The sequence below is a fragment of the Apiospora kogelbergensis genome (assembly GCF_038363985.1).
Source record: "Apiospora kogelbergensis strain CBS 113332 chromosome Unknown utg000006l_segment0_segment0, whole genome shotgun sequence".
NCBI classification, from domain to species: domain Eukaryota; kingdom Fungi; phylum Ascomycota; class Sordariomycetes; order Amphisphaeriales; family Apiosporaceae; genus Apiospora; species Apiospora kogelbergensis.
Window position 1 is genome coordinate 2,167,792 of NW_027117423.1, and position 17,895 is coordinate 2,185,686.

At 53.2% G+C, this 17,895-nt stretch overlaps 4 protein-coding genes across 4 annotated transcripts; 3 read left to right on the forward strand and 1 right to left on the reverse strand.

The window, feature by feature from the left end:
• Positions 1–10,742: 10,742 nt before the first annotated feature.
• PG998_009547 (uncharacterized protein) lies at positions 10,743–11,822 on the reverse strand (the record flags this gene model as incomplete). The annotated part of the gene is made up of 1 exon (XM_066876363.1): positions 10,743–11,822. The coding sequence occupies one exon, from the start codon at positions 11,820–11,822 to the stop codon at positions 10,743–10,745; it is 1,080 nt and encodes a 359-aa protein (XP_066728519.1).
• An 855-nt stretch (positions 11,823–12,677) lies between these two features.
• PG998_009548 (uncharacterized protein) lies at positions 12,678–13,691 on the forward strand (the record flags this gene model as incomplete). Its single annotated transcript, XM_066876364.1, has 2 exons — positions 12,678–13,257; positions 13,342–13,691. The coding sequence occupies 2 exons, from the start codon at positions 12,678–12,680 to the stop codon at positions 13,689–13,691; spliced, it is 930 nt and encodes a 309-aa protein (XP_066728520.1).
• Positions 13,692–14,683: 992 nt separating this feature from the next.
• Positions 14,684–15,944, forward strand: PG998_009549 (uncharacterized protein; the record flags this gene model as incomplete). Its single annotated transcript, XM_066876365.1, has 2 exons — positions 14,684–14,789; positions 14,875–15,944. The coding sequence occupies 2 exons, from the start codon at positions 14,684–14,686 to the stop codon at positions 15,942–15,944; spliced, it is 1,176 nt and encodes a 391-aa protein (XP_066728521.1).
• A 450-nt stretch (positions 15,945–16,394) lies between these two features.
• On the forward strand, positions 16,395–17,707 carry PG998_009550 (Ankyrin repeat containing protein; the record flags this gene model as incomplete). The annotated part of the gene is made up of 2 exons (XM_066876366.1): positions 16,395–16,497; positions 16,569–17,707. 2 exons carry the CDS (start codon positions 16,395–16,397, stop codon positions 17,705–17,707), a joined length of 1,242 nt encoding a protein of 413 aa, XP_066728522.1.
• Positions 17,708–17,895: the final 188 nt, after the last annotated feature.

Here is a 17,895-nt window from a genome sequence, read left to right on the forward strand (position 1 = left end):
TTCTAGTATATGCGTGTTGTTTTTGTTGTTGTTGTTGTTGTTGTTGAATTAGGATGCAGCACAGGCAGATGCGACGCCCGACACTTTGTGTCTGCTGCTGGGTTGCGGGTTAAGCAAAGGCAAAGAATGAAGGCCAGGGTTGTTGGTCGATGGCGTCGTGACAGGGAATGTGTCGACGTTTTGTTTTTATTTGCGCGGGCCGGGGAGGGTGGGGGAGAAGGTTGGGCGAGATACGTCAGTTTTTGTTTTGGGGCGAGTGATGTTCCCTGCCTCTCTCGGTTTCTTTTTCCCTAACCTCGCTTGGGGAAAGTCTTGGTAGTGTTGGTTTCGGTAGTGTAAGCTTGTAATTGTTCTTCCCCAGAATGCACGAGGTCACGTCGGCATCCTTATAATGAACGATAGCCGCTTGCTGCTGCGTTCTTTCGATGATGAGACAGAGAGCTGCTGCTGTCTGCCTGTCTGTCTGGTCTGATGCTCCAGCCAGTCGCTTGGCGCCTGCCGCTTCCTCTGACCAATGCACCCCCGTTTGAACAAGTAACCGGTCACCGCCAGTACATACGTGGACAGCAATATCTGTGCCCTATCGTCGCGCAGTCGGTTGCACCCGTCCAGTCCACGTGTACCGAGCCTGAACTGTAGGTTAGGTAGCTATGGTCAATACAGGAAATCTGTATGTAGAGCCGGTAGCCTGTGGGGTAGTTCGTTGGGCGCGCGCTTCCAGAGGAAAAGAGAGGTCAAGGAAAAATGGTGTGTTGTTTCCTCCGCAAAGAATCGGTCTGGGCCAATCAATTCGGGTCGAGGTGCTCCAATCCAGACGAGTGGTTGAAGAAGCTCCAGGGTGCGGTCACGTTGTAAACGGCCAGTGGTGGTTCCAGGGTAGGTTACTGGTACTGCTACTGTGCATGGGAGGATGGGATGGCAACAAAACCGAGGCCAATAGCGAATGTAAACGCGGTCTTGCAGCGGTATATGTATTATGGTTACTGCAGGATGCTGGTGAACGATCAGTGTCGAAAAGATTGTGGTTGACAGCGAATATGAATGTTGGGTAGTACATGCGAGGGGAGGACGAGAAGGGGAATGGGGGGGTGAAAAGGGTTGCTTGCGCCCTCGTCTATCTATGGGTATGGGTATGAATATGGATGGGTATGGGTATGGGTTGGGTATGGGTATGGGTATGGACATGGCTATGGGATGGGATGGGATGGGGTGGGGAGCCATGGTCCATGGTCTATGGTGTGGGCTGCTTTCTCCTCTGCTGCTACTTTCTTCTGCCATGCCATGGATGCTTGCGATGCTTGTTATGTACATAGACTGGGATGGACGGGACCCAAAGAGGTAAGTACATACTTTGGGCTATGTACATACTGGGGTGTGCAATGGATGTAGGTATGTGCGGGTGTGGACGTCTCTCGTTTTCCAAGCTTCCACTTTGAGAACGGCTAAGCCATCCATACTGTACTGTCCTGTCCGGTATGTACTGGACGGCATCCTTACTCTTCTTACTACTACAGTGCCGTGGCAGAAGAGCCATGCATCTTAATTAAGAAACTTGACCTGTCGGGTCTATCCACCCGCCACCCGATACCGTAGTAAGAAGTAGACGTGCAGAAAAGAAAAAAGCACCCCCAAAGAACCCAAGCGTCTGTCTAGCCGCCTAGTAAGTGTTAGTAAGTGTAGTTCGGTCGCTTGGGAACGTGTCGGCATGGGATGGAGCACCCAGCACGCAAAAGAAATGCAATTGAACAATCCATGTACCCAGGAGCAGGCCAGGTACAAAAGTTTCCCGGGCCAGTCGCAGGGTCGCTCCCCGTTGGTCTGGGTGGCTCGTGGTGGACGAGAGGTGGGATGGCAGTTCCTTAGTTCCCAATGCTGCGCACCCAAGCAGCATTTGGCAGCACGGGTGGCCTGTGTGGCGGGTGGGCTCCCTGACTCGTTCGTCGGGGGGGTCTGTTCGTGACTCTGCTTTTTCTCTACTCTTCTAGCTTCTCCTACGTCGGTCGTAAAAAGTAAAAGGCACCCGGGCAGAGCTCGGTAAGAACATTGAAAAGTTAGAATCAATTACTAACAGAGAATCGGGCTCTTCTATGCTTACGACCTACAGATGTATGGATAGCTTGCTCGTCCCATGCCACTAACCTACTACGTCGCCGGCGATTGTGTTAGTGGCTCTGTCAGAGCTTCTGTCTTGAACTTCTTCTTCTTCTTCTTCTTCTTCTTCTTCTTCTTCTTCCTCTCTGCTCTTCTTCTCCAGCAAGTACAAATAGCCTATTAGCGTTTGGGTATAGCATTTGGGCAGAAAGACGGCAAAAACTCAATTGGGGCCTTTTCCGCACTCGCCCACGCCCACGAACGAGACTGGCTATACGCTAGTGTGCACTTGTACTGTACTCCAGAGCGCCCTACTAGTCGTGAAATCCAATTATTCTACCCAGCCGCCGGGACGCTTCCGTCGACCAGGGAAGAAATGAAGTTGCAAGCCGTTTGGTGCATCAAGGTGCTCCAAGTGCCCAAAAGGGCGGTAGAAAATGCGACTATGCGAACATGGGGGCTTGATTTTCGCGGTAGAGCGAAATTATATCCTGGGGGTGGGCGCCAAGTGAACAAGGCTTTTCGTAAACTTCTATTTGCTTCTGCTCAGATAGCCTTGCATCAACCGCTGCTGTTCATTCAACCTCCCTGCCTCCTCAGGCCATGGGGCGAGCACCTACCAAGCCAAGCAAGCTGCATTCCCCTATTCTCCTGGTCGGTCAGAAAGACGGTCACCGTCCAGAAATCCTTCGACGACCCTGTGCCACGGCACTGGCCTGCTGGAGTCCCGTCCTTTCCTCTGCGCTTTGCTTGTTTAAGGCATAGCGTCACTTGCTGGCTGAGATTTCTTTCTTTATCCCTTCCATGTCACCCATCTTCTGCAGGGATTCGCGAGCAAATGGGGCAGAGAGCCAGCCGGGATGCGACTCCGTCCGTCCGCCGGCCGTTGCTCTCATGCTTACCATGCCTTCATGCTTAGGTACACATGATCCCAAGCTGGGGAGGCAGGGTCACGATGTTGGTCCACCCGGGACCACAGGCAACACCGCCTAACACCGTATGTAATCATGTGCCCGGTGCGAACCTCCCATCGCATTGTTCCAGTCGCATATTGCCGTAAAAGGGCATTGGGAGCATCGACCACTTGGGGCTTGTTACACCATTATAGTGCCAGTGGTAAGAGGCCCACGATGGAAGATACTCTATACGATTGCAACATGGTGAAACATATCTACGCTGGATATAATTCAGGTGGCCGGTAAACAGTGTGGAAACAGCAAACAACCATAACGGGAGACACTGGTCTCAGAAGTTGTGAGTAATCACGTGCCTCACACACCTACACATTTGCTGTACTTAAGTAGTGAGCATGTATTGCATGCGAAGCCCATCTGCAATTGCCGCACCACATGGCTTATGGCTTGGACTTGAGCTTGAAAAATGCCTCTACGTTCCGATGGCATAAACACCGACGAGGGACCCAGAGCCTTACGTACCTCAGCAGCAGAGTCTTCTCGATAGAACCCACGCACATAGCCAGCTACCAGCCAACGTGAGCTGGCAAGTCCCACTATCCCGATCCGCGGCGCAGGTTACCTGTTCGAGGTAGGCGTCGGCATCCCATGGAGTGGGTTTCTTTGAGCTTGTTGGTCTGGACTCAGAACCATGGGATCCTTGTGTTTTTGTCCGCTCCTGTCATGGAAACCTTTCCGTCAATAAGAACGACAGTCAGTCCATCCACGGTTTCCAAGGCGATGGATTTACGGGCGAGGGACTGCCCCAAAAGTTGCAGCTACGCTCTTGTCTCCCCCCTCTCTTTCTCAATTTTCATCTATTTTAATAAATGTCAATGAGCATAGCTGCGGGCATGCGTGCAGGCGAGAGGTTCATCAGGTTCGGCGCAGGCCATAATTAGCAGGGTGCAGGAAACCCGCCTCCGGAAATGAATACGATGCTATTATTATTTCAAGCCACAGATTGCGGATAGCCACATTGGTGGACCTCAAGACGTGCCAAGATTTCCGTTGGCGCCACTGATGACATCGACGTTCGCAGCAAGAGACAACTTCCAAGATTGATCAGTCAATTGCGACACTTCGACGAGGTTGTAACTTGGACTTCTTGTTGTTTCAAACAAGACTTGGAGAAACCCTGCAGGCGATCCAAACGTCTGACGCAAAACAAGTTTTTCTCATGGTTGTCTGTTACCTGAGTGCTGAGGTTTTATTTCTGCTTTTCTACTCTTGCTCTTTCCTTCTTTGAGAGACCGTTGTATTCTGTCTGAGCGTGAAACTTTAAGAAACAGCAAACTCGTCGGGGTCTTACGTAGGCTAACAGCCTACAGCTGTGGTTGCGATCAGACGGCGGGCGAGGTGGGATGATTCAAATCCTCTCCTGTGATGATGTGACCTTTACAGCTCTTGGTCAATTGAGTTTGCGACCATCCGACCATCCTGCCGGCGCCACGTTCCTGCTATCATGTTACCATCTTGGCCGCCTTCTTTGCTTGACTTCAGGGTCGCATTTGATATCATCTACATCTGCATGCAGCCAAGGCTATTATCAAAGCTCAATTATCGACCATCTAACTTCTACCTTGCTTTCAATCGAGAAGGAGCGCGGCGATTGAATTTTCATGAACTCAGGGTTCGGTTCAAGATCCGTTAACCCCAGCCAAAGCCACTCCGCACCGAGGAGGGTGCACGTTGCGGCGGCCGTCCCATGTCCTGTCATTCGTCGTTGGTTTGTGATCTATGACTTATCATTCTGGTTCTACGGCGGGCAGTCCCGCAGAAACTGTCGATACCCATCCGCGGGCAACTAATCTGAAGCTGCGCGGTTGCGCAAATCTCATGCACCCGGGCTGACGACTGGCTCTGAGGAAGCCAGAGAGGGTGCATTCACAAGCTTCTCTTTGTCGATGTCCTCATCCGTGCCAGCCACCAGTGGATCCCATGCATCCTATTGGTCCCGCGCAATCCAAGATACAGAGGAGATTCTTGCGTCATAAACCAGTGGATGACTGGCATGCGCGCGCGATGTTGGCCAACTCGGTGAATGGCTAATGGTCAGATTGTATCTGGCTGGCCTTTCGAATGCATATTCAAGCTCCAAACCACCTACCCAGCGCTAAGGTTCGAATCTTCCTCTTGCAGATGGTGGATGCTGATGGACGGCGACCTCGTTACTGACTACATGAGGCACCCGGAAAACATCGGTGGTCTTCCAATCAACGTGCCACGCCATCCGTCGCTCAACGGGTGGCTGCTGCTGAGTTCGGCTCAGATGCAGAGCTGGAGTCTGGGGTAAATGAAGACGGGCAGATTACTTGTCGATATGCCTGTGCTTCGTCGCACGAACCAAAGACATGCTGCGATTCGCCTTGGACGCCCAGGAGGCAAGTCGATTCGACTATCCATTCATTCCATCGTCTGACTACTACTTGCCAGTCAGTGCTTGGTGATGGGGAAGCGAGCGAGATAGCGCCACGGTATAGTGCATGGTCAGAATCTCGAGCATCGGCCATCCTTACCACTCGGCCAATTGAGGCTTACAGTGCAGAATCACATACAAGTACTCCGTACAGTAGGTACATCTATTTCGAGATTCTAGGTCGGTTGGCCGGTCTAGATAACTGATGCGACAAGTCACTCGATGGCGGACTTGACTAATGGCTTATGAGACGTTGCTGCAGATTTCAATCATCACATTCACTCGTACCATCATCATATCATGCGTGCCCTCCCCCCTAATCAAGAAGGGTCGATCAAGTCGATAGCGGATAAGATACTACCTACCTGGTATGCGCATAAATCGCTGGGTTATTGGATGCGCGGGACAATCATATGTTGTACCCGAGAAAACGGTGCGCCCATGATAGTTGCATTTCTGGTTCCCGCCCGCGCAGCTGGTAAGAAAATGGACGTCCGTCAACTGCACATATCCATGCTGCCTGCCAGTGTTTCTCCTTGTACGGTCGTTAGCTGTGAAGCTTATTCGTCCTCGTTTTCCCTCTCTCTTTTTCTCTTTGGCTCAACTGCCCGGAGTCTGTCTTTCGTACCTGCATTAGCTAAAAGCTTCACGCACTTTTACTTCTTTCTTTCCACCTCTGGTCGACGTAACTGGACAGAACCTACAGCTCTTTACATACAAACTGCAGATGTACATCCCTGACCACACCATCCACAGTGGCTATATGTAGACATTATTACGTACAGCATCTCCAAACTCTCCTCTCTCGTCGATGCGTCTGACTAGACACCGATGGAGACTAGACTGCCCCGGTTTTAGTCTCGGTATTTCTCCCTTACCTCAGAAAAAAGAGAGAAGAGAAAAAGCTCCGACGAAAGAACTTTTGCTTCTAGCCAGGGCCTGACAATCCTCTCAACTGCGACTGGCGATCCGGCTCCACTCGGCTGGCGACCCGGTTGGCTTGGTTGGTGGGACGGGGTTTGCCCATAATGCCAGCTCCTGTCCATGCCATCGTTGCTATACCATTGAGGTACTAAGCAGCCCACGCGACAGGGAATAGCGAAGAAATTTTCGCTTTCTAGACCAAAGTGGGAATGGGTTATGCGGTCATCGTTCATCTGCTGGCCCAAGCTGCTGTCGTTGTTTGACAAGTGACACAAATCGCCGAAGCACAAGATTAAAAGAAAGCTATGATGACATGACGTCCCTTCCGTTTTACGAGGAAGCGAGGGCACCGAGTCCCGTCAAACCCATTCACCCCCCCATTAAGCATTAGACCGAAGGCCCCAAAAACGCTTGCGCGTCACAACACCCCAGGCAGACTCGCGATGGAGCCAGGAGCTGAGCGAGTACCGCAGGCAGGCAGGTGAGAGGAAAGGAGAGCCGTGGGCCCTTCTTCAGCCTGCGCGCTGCAATCGCTGCTGTGCCTCTTTACTGTAGAGGGACGAGACAAGAGCAGTTGTCATCGCTCAAAAGCCGTTCAAGACACCTAGTAGGGCTCGTGTGGACTAGCCAACAACACATCTCGTGACATATCACCGCAGTATGGAAGATATGCACTCTAAGATAGTCTCGTTTCTCCCATTTTTGACTCTGCTGGCTCGGCATGGGCTGCACTTCCTGTCAACCAGTCGGCCAGATATATTGTACTCGAGTATGTGCGCGATGCCGCCACTAGTAAGCCCGAGGCATGAAGACCTGCAATCCTATTGGAATCCTTCGTTGGACGGTTGTGCTGGCACGATTACTTTATTCACTTGCGATAGCACAGGCACACGGCGTCCGGCACCAACTTGATTTGGCCAATTGACCATGGACCATGGACCAGGTGGTGAAGTCACTAGTCATGCCCTTGAACGGAACGTTCACTGCCACCGCAGCCACCTTGGAGTGAGCTCTGGGCGGCAGTAGGCTGCGAGAAGGCCCCTTTGGCCGGCTCTGGCTGATACGAAGAGTGACAAAAGCCGCCGGTGACACAAGCCGGGCTGGGCAGACAACTGATGGACCTGCAGAGTGGCCTTGCGACGCTGATCCCCAAAGCTTACTTGCTTGGTTTGAAGAAGCCGTATCGCAATACAGTACGCCGAGTCAAATAGGCAACGAATTATGACGGAATCCGGGGCCCACGGCGAGCAAACCCATAGCCCGTGGTATTGCTTTTCTATTGCCGGCAATCAGCCCTCCTTGGCACCCGACAGGCTGCCTGTTCATATCCGCTACCGGTAACCGAGGACGCCCTTCCGCAAGGATGCTATTGTCATGCCATAGGCCTGCATTTCGCCGATGCGCTTCTCATTGGGCGATTGGTACTGCATCCCGCCTTTGGTTCTGCCGTAATACTTGACGGTACGACCAATGCCTCGGTAGAGTCCAGCGCATAAGGAGAACGGCAATGCAGGCGAGAGAAATTGACTCCCTACCATGGCCTAGCCAACCCCGAGGTTAAAAGTTAATCGGCTATCGATATCAGATCCTGAATATTGCCACGCGGGGGCCCGGGCCTTTGTGTATCTGAGTTCGTTCGACCTGAACTCTGTTCAGAAAGCTCAACCCAACCCTCATTTCCCCACGTGTGTTTGACGGTCGTGGTGGTAGTGGTAGTGGTAGCAAGTCGGTAGGCCGGGTGGTATGCCAGGCACAATCTCACCACACATCATCAACCACCGCCATAGGACTAGACCACTGCCACCACACCACGCTGGCTCCTCCCGTTCTCCCGACCCTCCATCATGGCCAGAGGCGATGAGAAACGACAGAGTCTGCCAATAACAGGGCAACGCCACCCTCCGTGTTGCTTCTTCACACCATCACCTTGACTTTCTCACAAGCTTATCGCCAGCACTATCATGCAGTCAGAAATCCCTCTTACCTTGGACATGGTTAATTCTCACTCCTACCCATTGCAGAGGAAGACGCTAATGCAAGGTACTGAGCAGAGTTTTGCTCCTGGGATGGTGTGGCACAGCCCTACTGGATACTTTGTCTTTGCGATTGCATTCTGATTGGTAGAGCCAAGCTCTCGTCCGTCGGGGTTCAGCAGCTCACCCTCCTTGCCCTCGTTCTCAGTCGCATTGTCACCCTCTTTTCTGGCGACTTCTACGAAAAGGCGGGACTGCGTGGTTACGTGTGTCCAGGTTATCGTGCTTATGCACATTGACTCCACGATTTGTTGGGCCGATTCGACGCGGGGTGTTTCTCGACAAAAAACCTGCGCGCAGGACGATATTGGCAATAGCCTGCGCGTATGCACCAAGTATTTGATAATTGCAAGGCCAAATCTCCGAAGGCTCCGGACACACAGTTGCATGCATTCAGCTTTGCAGTCCTTGTGCTGGGAATCTGCGCGCCTCGCCTGCCGATCGGTGTGACGAAGATGCCATGGCTGCTTTACATACTAGATAGACGGCGGCAAACACATGTCGCTGTTCACGACCGGTGGGTACGTGATGGCTGGCTCGATGCGCCCGCCGCCCGACGAACAACTTCGATATGGTCTTGCTTGGCCGCCTCTAGAAGGTTGGCAATGGTTTGTGGTTTGTTCTAGTCGCCATCTAACGCACCCGTGGATGGCTTTAGGAAGTATTGATCCGAATTCTGGATGACGACTGACGAGTCGATGGTTGATTTTTGACTCGCGGGAACCGTTAGTAGCGCCCGCCAAGTTTCCCCCACTTGGCATGGCCTCGCCCCCAGTCAGCCAGTCTTGGTCGTGGTCCCTCAAGCACCTTGGCATTTGCGACATCGCTTTATAGTACCTTGGAGTATATGAGTCGAACGGGTAGCTCTGGACACTCGTCAGCGTGCTATAGTGGCTTCGTCTGGCCAGTTCGTTGGGCCTCCATCGACTGCCTAGCTGATTCTAGGGGCCCTGGGGCCGGCCTCGGGTGCCCTTCCTCGTACAGGTTAAGAGGCAATCGATAAGTGAGAGGTGCAGCGCTGGTGCCAGCAAATCTGATCTAACGGTACTGGCTGACGAGGAGCTGATAACGCCCACTCCCTTCCCTGCCCGGACGACAGAATACGTGTGCGTTCGTTCAGAGGACGGACTTGGCCAAGGTTGAGAGTGGAGAGTGCATACGTCTGCACTATGTACATGCAGATCGCCAACTATAGCAGCCGCAGACGGTGGCGTGCAAGCTATGGGGGGACAAGAGAGAGAGGAGAGGTGCCCTAAGGTGGGGACTTGTATAGACTGTGTGACGATAAAGGATGTTCGTCCACATTATCACGTTATGTACCTTATCACGCAGCATCAGCAGCAGCAGACTGGTTATTAAGCAGCCAAGACCCAACCCACTCCACCTGTCTACGAAAGAATGCAATGCACCATGCAAATACTTTGAATACGTATGTCAGGGGACCCCGTTCTTTCGTCAATAAACGGTAGGCCAAACCGTGGTGACATCGTGAATCCGGCTTAAAAAGCGGCCGGTATGGTCGGCGACCCGACTCCTTGACCCCCCTCCCATGCAGCCCTGTCTACTGCCTGTCGGCGTGTGACCGATGAGTAGGAAAAGAACGCAGGCTAGCTGGTCTTTGATGTTGAAAACTCTCCCCTATGATGTGCCGGATCCTCCCTCGGTAGTGGTTTTGGTAGTAGTGCCATGCACCCGTTGAACGGACTGCTGCTAAGGGAGAGAGAGGGGTTTTGGTTCATGCGGTGAATCGATCGGTTGAAAAAAGCCTGTGGCAAGCTGGATCCTCCCACGCGTCAGAGAAGGCCTCGACCGGTCTTGGGGTGTTGCCTAGGTATAACCCACAATCAAGTGAGGAGTGAGGAGATATGTAGATCGTTCTGCTGCTTTGCTCCGACGATGATGCTGTTGAGTCAAGCTAACACAACCTGTGAGGGCCAGTTTAATCACTTGCCTTGCCCCATACCTAGGCGATTTCGCGGTGGCGCATACGCAGAACTTAACTGAGGTGTACGAGTATGATATGTTACTCGTTTCGTGTATCTCGAAACTTGCCGAGGTCAGAACAGCAGACTACGATGTCACATTAATCTTTGTCATACACATAATGGACCCTGTAAGAGAACCTACATAGGTTGTTACTCAACAACTATTTTGGTCGGTCAAGTGAGATCAGTATGAGTATAACGTATATTTGCACGAATAATTCTATCCCATCGCTGACTCCCGTCAACCCCTGGACTGACAACTCCAAATTGTACAAGAACCACACAAGTGACCCAGATCTCAAAACCAATATAATGACAAAATAGGAACACCGGCGATTTACCAAGCGTCGACATTCTGGTATGCCTTCTCGGGGATCATGCGCCCGGTGAGCTCATCGCGGCGAGACACATGCTTGGCAACCATGATGTTTTTCTTGGTATCGAAGCAGCCGGTCGTGATCTTGGCCGAGCAGAGGGGCCACAGCTCCTTTTCGGACATGTCGCAGAAGAGGTTCTCGTGGTAGGAGACGAAGTCCGGGCCGAGGGAGTTCTTGCTCTCGCAAAGCTCCTTGGCGCTGTGGGCCGCCTTGGGGCTCGTGACGAGCTTGCCGGGGAAGAGGTGGCGCCTGGACAGGATGTCGCGCTTCTCGCGGGGGCTGCGGATGGCGTTGCGCGGGGGCAGCTTGCCCGTGGCCTTGCCGTCCACCAGGACCTTCTTGCGGTCCTTGTCGACGAGGTTGCTGTCGTACTGCAGCGGCGGGTCGAAGTAGGGCAGGAAGTAGTCGCTCTTGAGGTCGTCGTACAGGTGGAAGCGCGGCTTGCTCTTGCACATGGTGTCCGGGTCGTCGGCGTAGGCCTGGGCGCGCTCCTTGGTGGCCGTGAAGTCGGTGATGTGCATGCCGAAGCCCTGGGTGGTGATGCCGTTGGACTTGTCGCCGTCGATCCACGTGCACTTGGGCTGGTAGTTGTCGTCGCCGATGAGCGTCTGCGAGTTGTACCAGTAGCCGCCGCACTGGTAGCCCACGTCGCCGTACCAGGCCTTCTTCTGCCCGTCGGGCCACGTCATGGAGACGTACGAGATGCACAGCGCGTCGTTGCCGCCCTTGGACACGGACAGGTACTGCGCCTGCCGCCCCTGCTTGTCGCTGCTGGCCGACACGGTGATGTCCTTGAAGCCGCCGTCGGCGATGACCTTCTTGCTGCCGCGGGCCTCGCCGATGTCGCGGCCCATGACGTCGAAGATGCGGATGCCGGGGGTGTTGCCGCCGGTGGTGTCGGAGCCCTTGATGCTGGTGCCGACACCGATGCGGACGACCGTCTCTCGGTCCGACTTGTCGGGCACCATCGAGTTGAGCATCGGTGCCATGGAGACGACACCGAGCAGGAGGCCGATTACATTGAAGGCTACGTTTGCCATTGTATATGTTTGCAAGGAGTGTTTATGAGATATGGGTAGATATACAGATGGATATATGCGAGGGCGATGTCTATAATGTATGAATGTATTATCTAAAAGGGGTCAAATGAGTGTGTGATGTGGGAATAAGCAGATGGCTTGGGTGCAAGGAGAAGCTGGCTTGTCGAGATGCCTTGGGTGATTTCTTGTGAGACTGAGCGAGATTAACGACTCTATTTATCATAAGAACGAGAGCACATCGTAGATAGTCCTGCCCCCATCATCACTGCTTCAGGCGATGGCCAATACCGGCATGGAAACATCTTTCGAAAGTCCTAGGTCTAGATCAAGGCCCTTGCCGGCAAGACTGACCACGGCTTCTTTCCTGTTTCGGAAGCTTACTATCGCCAGATCTCTACCAATGGCCCGCCACCCGTTCCTGCAGGATCGAGTTGAAATTGGGTTGTATGTTTATAGGTTTATAGTCAGTTTGGTGGAGGCGTCTCACGATCGTGGGGTGCCCGGCCTAGGCTAGGGCTGACGGGGGGCGTGGTGAGATCAAGCATTCAGCTGGAATCAAGCTTGCTTGGCGCCAGCAGCCCCTGCATGGGTGAACACACCTAAGAATAGACCTACAGATTTTGACTTGGTATATGGGGGCGCAGCCTTGATTGTTATTGTTAACTTCATACGCTGCACATGGAACACTGTTGCTGACCGAAGCCCTATCCCTTCATGGTGAATGCCCATCTTCCATCTCACTTTGGTTCCTCACGTCTACGGTACACCCCCGACTCATTCTATTTCCTCAACTCGTCTTTCTCCTTCAGTCTACACCAAACCACCTAGATTCTGTGATAACCCATCCGAACGAAGATGCTTTCCCTTACTGTCAGCACGCTGTTCCAGGCGGCCTTGGTGCCTCTCTTGTTCCAGCACGGTGCCGTCGCCGAACTGCTGGGCTGCGATGCCGTCGGGTGTCCCACCAACGAGTACCACGTCGCGCAGTGCAAGGTCGGGAACGCCACGCTCAAGGCCTTGGGCATCACCAACATCACCACCACCCTCGACACCCGGCCCCTGACCTGGACCGTCGGCTTCCAGGAGCTGCCCAAGGACAACAGCCACCCCGAGGCCGCCCTCGTGCTGGACAAGAACTTCTACCTGGGCACACCGCCAGCCTTGCGGTTCGACAACAACACCGCGGGGTGCGCCCTCTTCTTCGAGGGCGTTTCTGCCAACCTCGCAGTGTCGCAGGACAAGAAGAACAGCTTCACCTGCGCCGACGCCCTCAACGCCGACTGCGTGTCCGACTTGATCCGCCAGGCCGAGTCTGCCGCCAAGCTCGCCGGCGATTCCGACGCCTGCAGCCAGTTGCGCGACTCGCTGATGAGCAAGCCCCCGTCGTCCTGCAACTCCGTCAAGGGAGGCAATTGGGGCTCTGTGAGTTCGCGACGTAAGTTTTCTCCTTCATCCGCGCCGGATTAATACTCGAGAGTATTTAAAAAAAAGCACACGCTAACTGAGTTGACGCTCTTAGCTTTGACGGGAAACCAGACTCTGGAGACAGCCGATCAGAGCCAGTGTCGCGCCACGACCGGTCAGGGCTACGACTTACGCCTCGTCGACAGCGAGCGTCACTACCTCGCCGACCGCACCAACAAGGCGCTGTCACAAGTGCTCATGGGAATCACCCCGGTCATGACGATCCTGGAGAAGGACGGCAAGGCGAAGGCCGAGCTCACCTGCTTGAGGTTGGTGGACAGCGAGGCGAACCAGACCAATGATGAGCCCAGTCCGAAATCGCTAGGCTCGCCCAATGGAGTCCTGTCTTCCCCGTCCGTGTATCTGGCTACTCTGCTGGTTTCCACCTTTTTGTATATGTTTTAGAATAGCGTAGCGTTGGAAAGTATATAGATTCTTAGGCATTGTATTTCAATCTTCCTGTCGCTCCCATTCATCTGCCCGTGTCACGCGGGCGTCTCTGCTGGGTTAGGTGAGTAAGGCGTGTAATCTAGCAGCGACACGAGTGTATTACAAGCGTATTGCAAGCGTATTACAAGCGTATTACTGCAGCTGGCCCAAGAGAGAGGGCTAGCCAATCCGCGCTGGCTGAAACACCCTAATAAACAAACCAGACGAACATGGAAACCCCCTAAGCCCTGTTGCTCGTAAAGCTTGTTTGTGAGTGGGGGCGACGTCTATGAATATTTGGATTGTTTACTATGTCAGCTTGAGGGTCAGCTTTTATGTCTCATTTGGGCCTAGCTGGTAGAGCCGGCTTAACGAAATGCTTGTTTTCTTTATTTTGGCACAGCCATCGGCTGACCATGGCCCGGGGTTCATTTGTTGACTGGCCCCTGACAGCAGTTCGAGCCCCCAAATTAGCTGTATGCAGCTGCAGGGAATCGAATGCGATATAAGCTTCTGCAGAATCCTTCGTGGACCTGCATTGAACAGTTTAGTAATAGTGATGTTCTACCCGAGGGGCGCAGAGGAACGAACGGTAGCCTCATCTGGGACATACAGGATCCAGCAACACTTCGATATTAATAGAATGTCTTCAGATAGTCAGGTGAGACGTTTGAGGTCTGTAGAAAGACTTCCGGGATCAATCAGCGAGCAACAGCTTGCCTGCGCCTCGAATCTTAACACCGGAACCAGAAAGATGTTCTAGTACACCTTCTGAGTCTGAGGCTTGAGGAACTGCTATATAGATGTAGTAAAAACGCCCTGATGAAAGTGTTCGGAAACCCTCAGCATCACCACACTCCTTCAGCATCAAATACGTTTCTTCTTGTGTCTCCCTTTTTGTTTCTTTTCCCGTTCTCAGAGTCTGAACGCCTCACATATTGTATACTCTCTAGTCCATTCCACCAACCATGCGTTTCAACGCAAGAAACCTTATACTCGGTCTCGCTGCCCTGGGCAGCATTCCAGAAGGCCTGGGCAGAGTGGTCCCCAGGTCGACATCCAACTCCCTTGCTTGTAAGTGTGCAAGTTTCCTCCTACCTTGCCCCCTAGCGCTTTACCTAGTTCTGCGGCGCTTGGTGAAAAACCCCAAGCTAATTAGGCCCCCTTGAAGTGTCTACATACGATGCCGGCCTTGAAGCTCGTGTAGCCCCCGTTCGCGTTGGCGCGGGTGGCAAACCGAGCGGCGGCAAGCCCGGTGGCAAGCCCGGCGGCTCGACCGGCAAGCCTGAGGGTAGCACCCCCGGTGGCGACGGCGAAAACACTCCCCCCGCACATATTGGTTCGGGCGATGCGCCCAGCGGAACCTCAGGCGGTGGTGACAAGCCGGTGCACATCGGAGCGGGGGACAAACCTAGCAGCGGCCAGCCTGCCGGTGGCAACGGCAACACCAAGCAAGAGCAGACGCCTGCGTTCCTGGAGGACCGCGGTGGCAAGCTTATTGAAAAGGCTGCACACCCGCAAAAGGGCGCCGATATGAGCGACCGCATGTCCAAGAACTACAAGTTCGATATCGAAGAGGCCGAGGGGGTCGAAGACTCGATCCCTCTACTGAAGCTTGATCAGTACGGGTTCGACAAATCGACAAAGGGCTGGAACACGGTCGAAATCCGCTGCTCAAGTTGCTCGGAGTCTGACCCCGTTGCCAAGATCAGCTACAGCCGTGTGACCAAGGGAGACAAAAACTACGTTTCATTTGTCGCCCACGAGCGCAAGGCCACCAATGATGGAAACAGGTACAAGCTCGACAAGAACGGGGCAAATGAGGAGGACGCGAGCCATAACCCCATCCCGAACCCGGACGCCAAAACGAAGGCCGTGTCTGTTGCCGAGCTGGTCTTCGAGGGCGCCAACAAGCTGAAGAAGCAGCAGCCCGATTTGCTCAAGCCGGATGCCGACAAGGTGTTCTTGGTCTCGGAGAACGTCATCAACACGGCGGCCCAGAAGATGATTCCAGAGGCCCTAAAGAAGTTTCCCAAGGGCGTGTTCAGGAACGGGGCCGCGGGCGAGGAAGGCAAGCAGTTCAAGATTCTTGCTGGTCTGGACAACAACTTTTCGTATCTGAGCATGGCCAGCAAGAACCCAGACTTTTTCAAGCACTACAAACTCTCCAGCATTACAGTCATCGACGGGGGAAACCCAGCAATGAACATGGAGTTTGACAAGATTTAGAAGGAGAGTCCGGGGGAGGGATTATTGGGCCAATGCCAGTTAGTGCCAGTTGGTTACGTAGAGGAATGATTTGTATCCTGTCTCGAGTACTTCTGCTACAAATGTCGCAGCAAACCCAATTACTGTGACCAGCCAATCACGGCCGCTGTCGCCTGACGTTTCGGGAAATCGTCTCGGGTGGATTCCATTTTAATTTGATTTCTATCTCTATTTATCTACCCACTTGCAGGGGCTCCTAGAATAACATGGGAGACGTCGCTGAGTAAGAGTAGCTGAGGAAGTAGATAGTAAGCACTCATTCATATAACCAATTGCCCATCCCCCACCAACACATTCTCTATCCTCTTTCACTCACTCACTCACTCACTTTACACAATTTTCCTCCGGCTTTTGTCTCGACTCTCGACTCCTGTAGTTCTGCCCAGGAAGCTGATAACACGAAACAACAATATGCAGCTCCTAGAACTCCCTTTAGATATCTTCAGGCACATCATATTGGCCATGGTACGAGACCAGGGGCTGCGCAAGTCCATGGCAACTCGGTTTGTATGCCGTATGTACCCTCGACTCCTGCCGGTTCGGTAAATCCAGCATGGCAAGGAACCCATCACTGATAACCACTAGACACATTTGCAAACGAGGTCCTCGACGCCGTCATCTCAACAAGAGTTATTGAGGAGGTTGCCGACAGTGACGAAGATCTCAAGAGGATAGAGCCTCACTTTGATATCATCGCACGATATTTGCATTGCCGAGTTCGCACTGATGGACCCGACACCCATTCATATATTACCACCATCCGCAAAACATGTGCTTTATACGTTGAACAAGCCGTGTCTTTGGTAGACCTGGAACCTACCGAGATCGAAGGTATCCAGTTTGATGCATGTTTATGCCTAGCGACACAAACGAGCGAAGTTTTGCGGGTCTTGTTAAAGGATGCATTTGACGATAGGATTGACCTTGGGGAGGCTACTTTGGAGAACAACTGCCTCGCTATAGCTTCATGGATAGGCGATTTGTCTTTGGTCGACTCACTTCACAGGGGGATTGATCCGCTTTCTTTCTTCGGGAGACCGTCATGGGCTGCCGCGGCTCACGGCCACCTTGACGTTTTGCAATACTTGTTGGGTCAGGGCGCTCTGCCCTACGAGCCTCTCTTCAGATCGCGCGGCTACCTGGGGCTTGGGCAAAGCGCTATTGCTGCCGCGGCCTCCATGGGCCACGGAGATGTTGTCCGGCTTTATCTACAGCCGCCCTACCTCGGCCCGCAAGTGGAGGATGAGCTATACGGAGCCATTCATTCTGCATCCGAGACAGACCAGCCTGAGACGCTCCGGATACTTCTGGATCACCACAAGCAGACTCAAACCGAACACGAGTACCTTTCGACAATCGATTGCTCTCTCCGTCTGAGTTGTACACGCGGGGCCCCAAAAGCCACCCGCGTCCTCTTGGAGTACGGCGCGGACCCTAACGACACAGACAAGCAGCCCCGCTCTTGCCTGCAGCATGCCGCCAAAGCAGGTAACACCGCGACCGTTAAGCTCCTGCTGGACGCGGGTGCGTACTTGGACGCGAGCCGGTATGTGAACAAGCGTACGATCCCGAAGCTGTATAGTTATTGCCGGAAGTTGGGCCCGGAACCCCTGGCCCTGGCGAAGAAGAGAAACTATTTGGGTGTGGTTCAAGTCTTAGAAGAGAGGCAACGAGAAATCGACGAGGAAAGGGCGTCTTTTAACGCCTCAGCCGTCGCGACATGATCTAGTTGGGGAGAGGAAGGAATACGGCAGTGGAAAAGAACAAGAATCGCCAAGTTTCAGCCTGCGCTGGCTTGAGGAGAGAAATTATACCCAGGAACATCACTTGCGTCTCTTAACACAGCAACGATATTTGGTACGGCAATTGATTTACACACCCGGCAACTGATCAAGATATGTAGAAAAAGGTG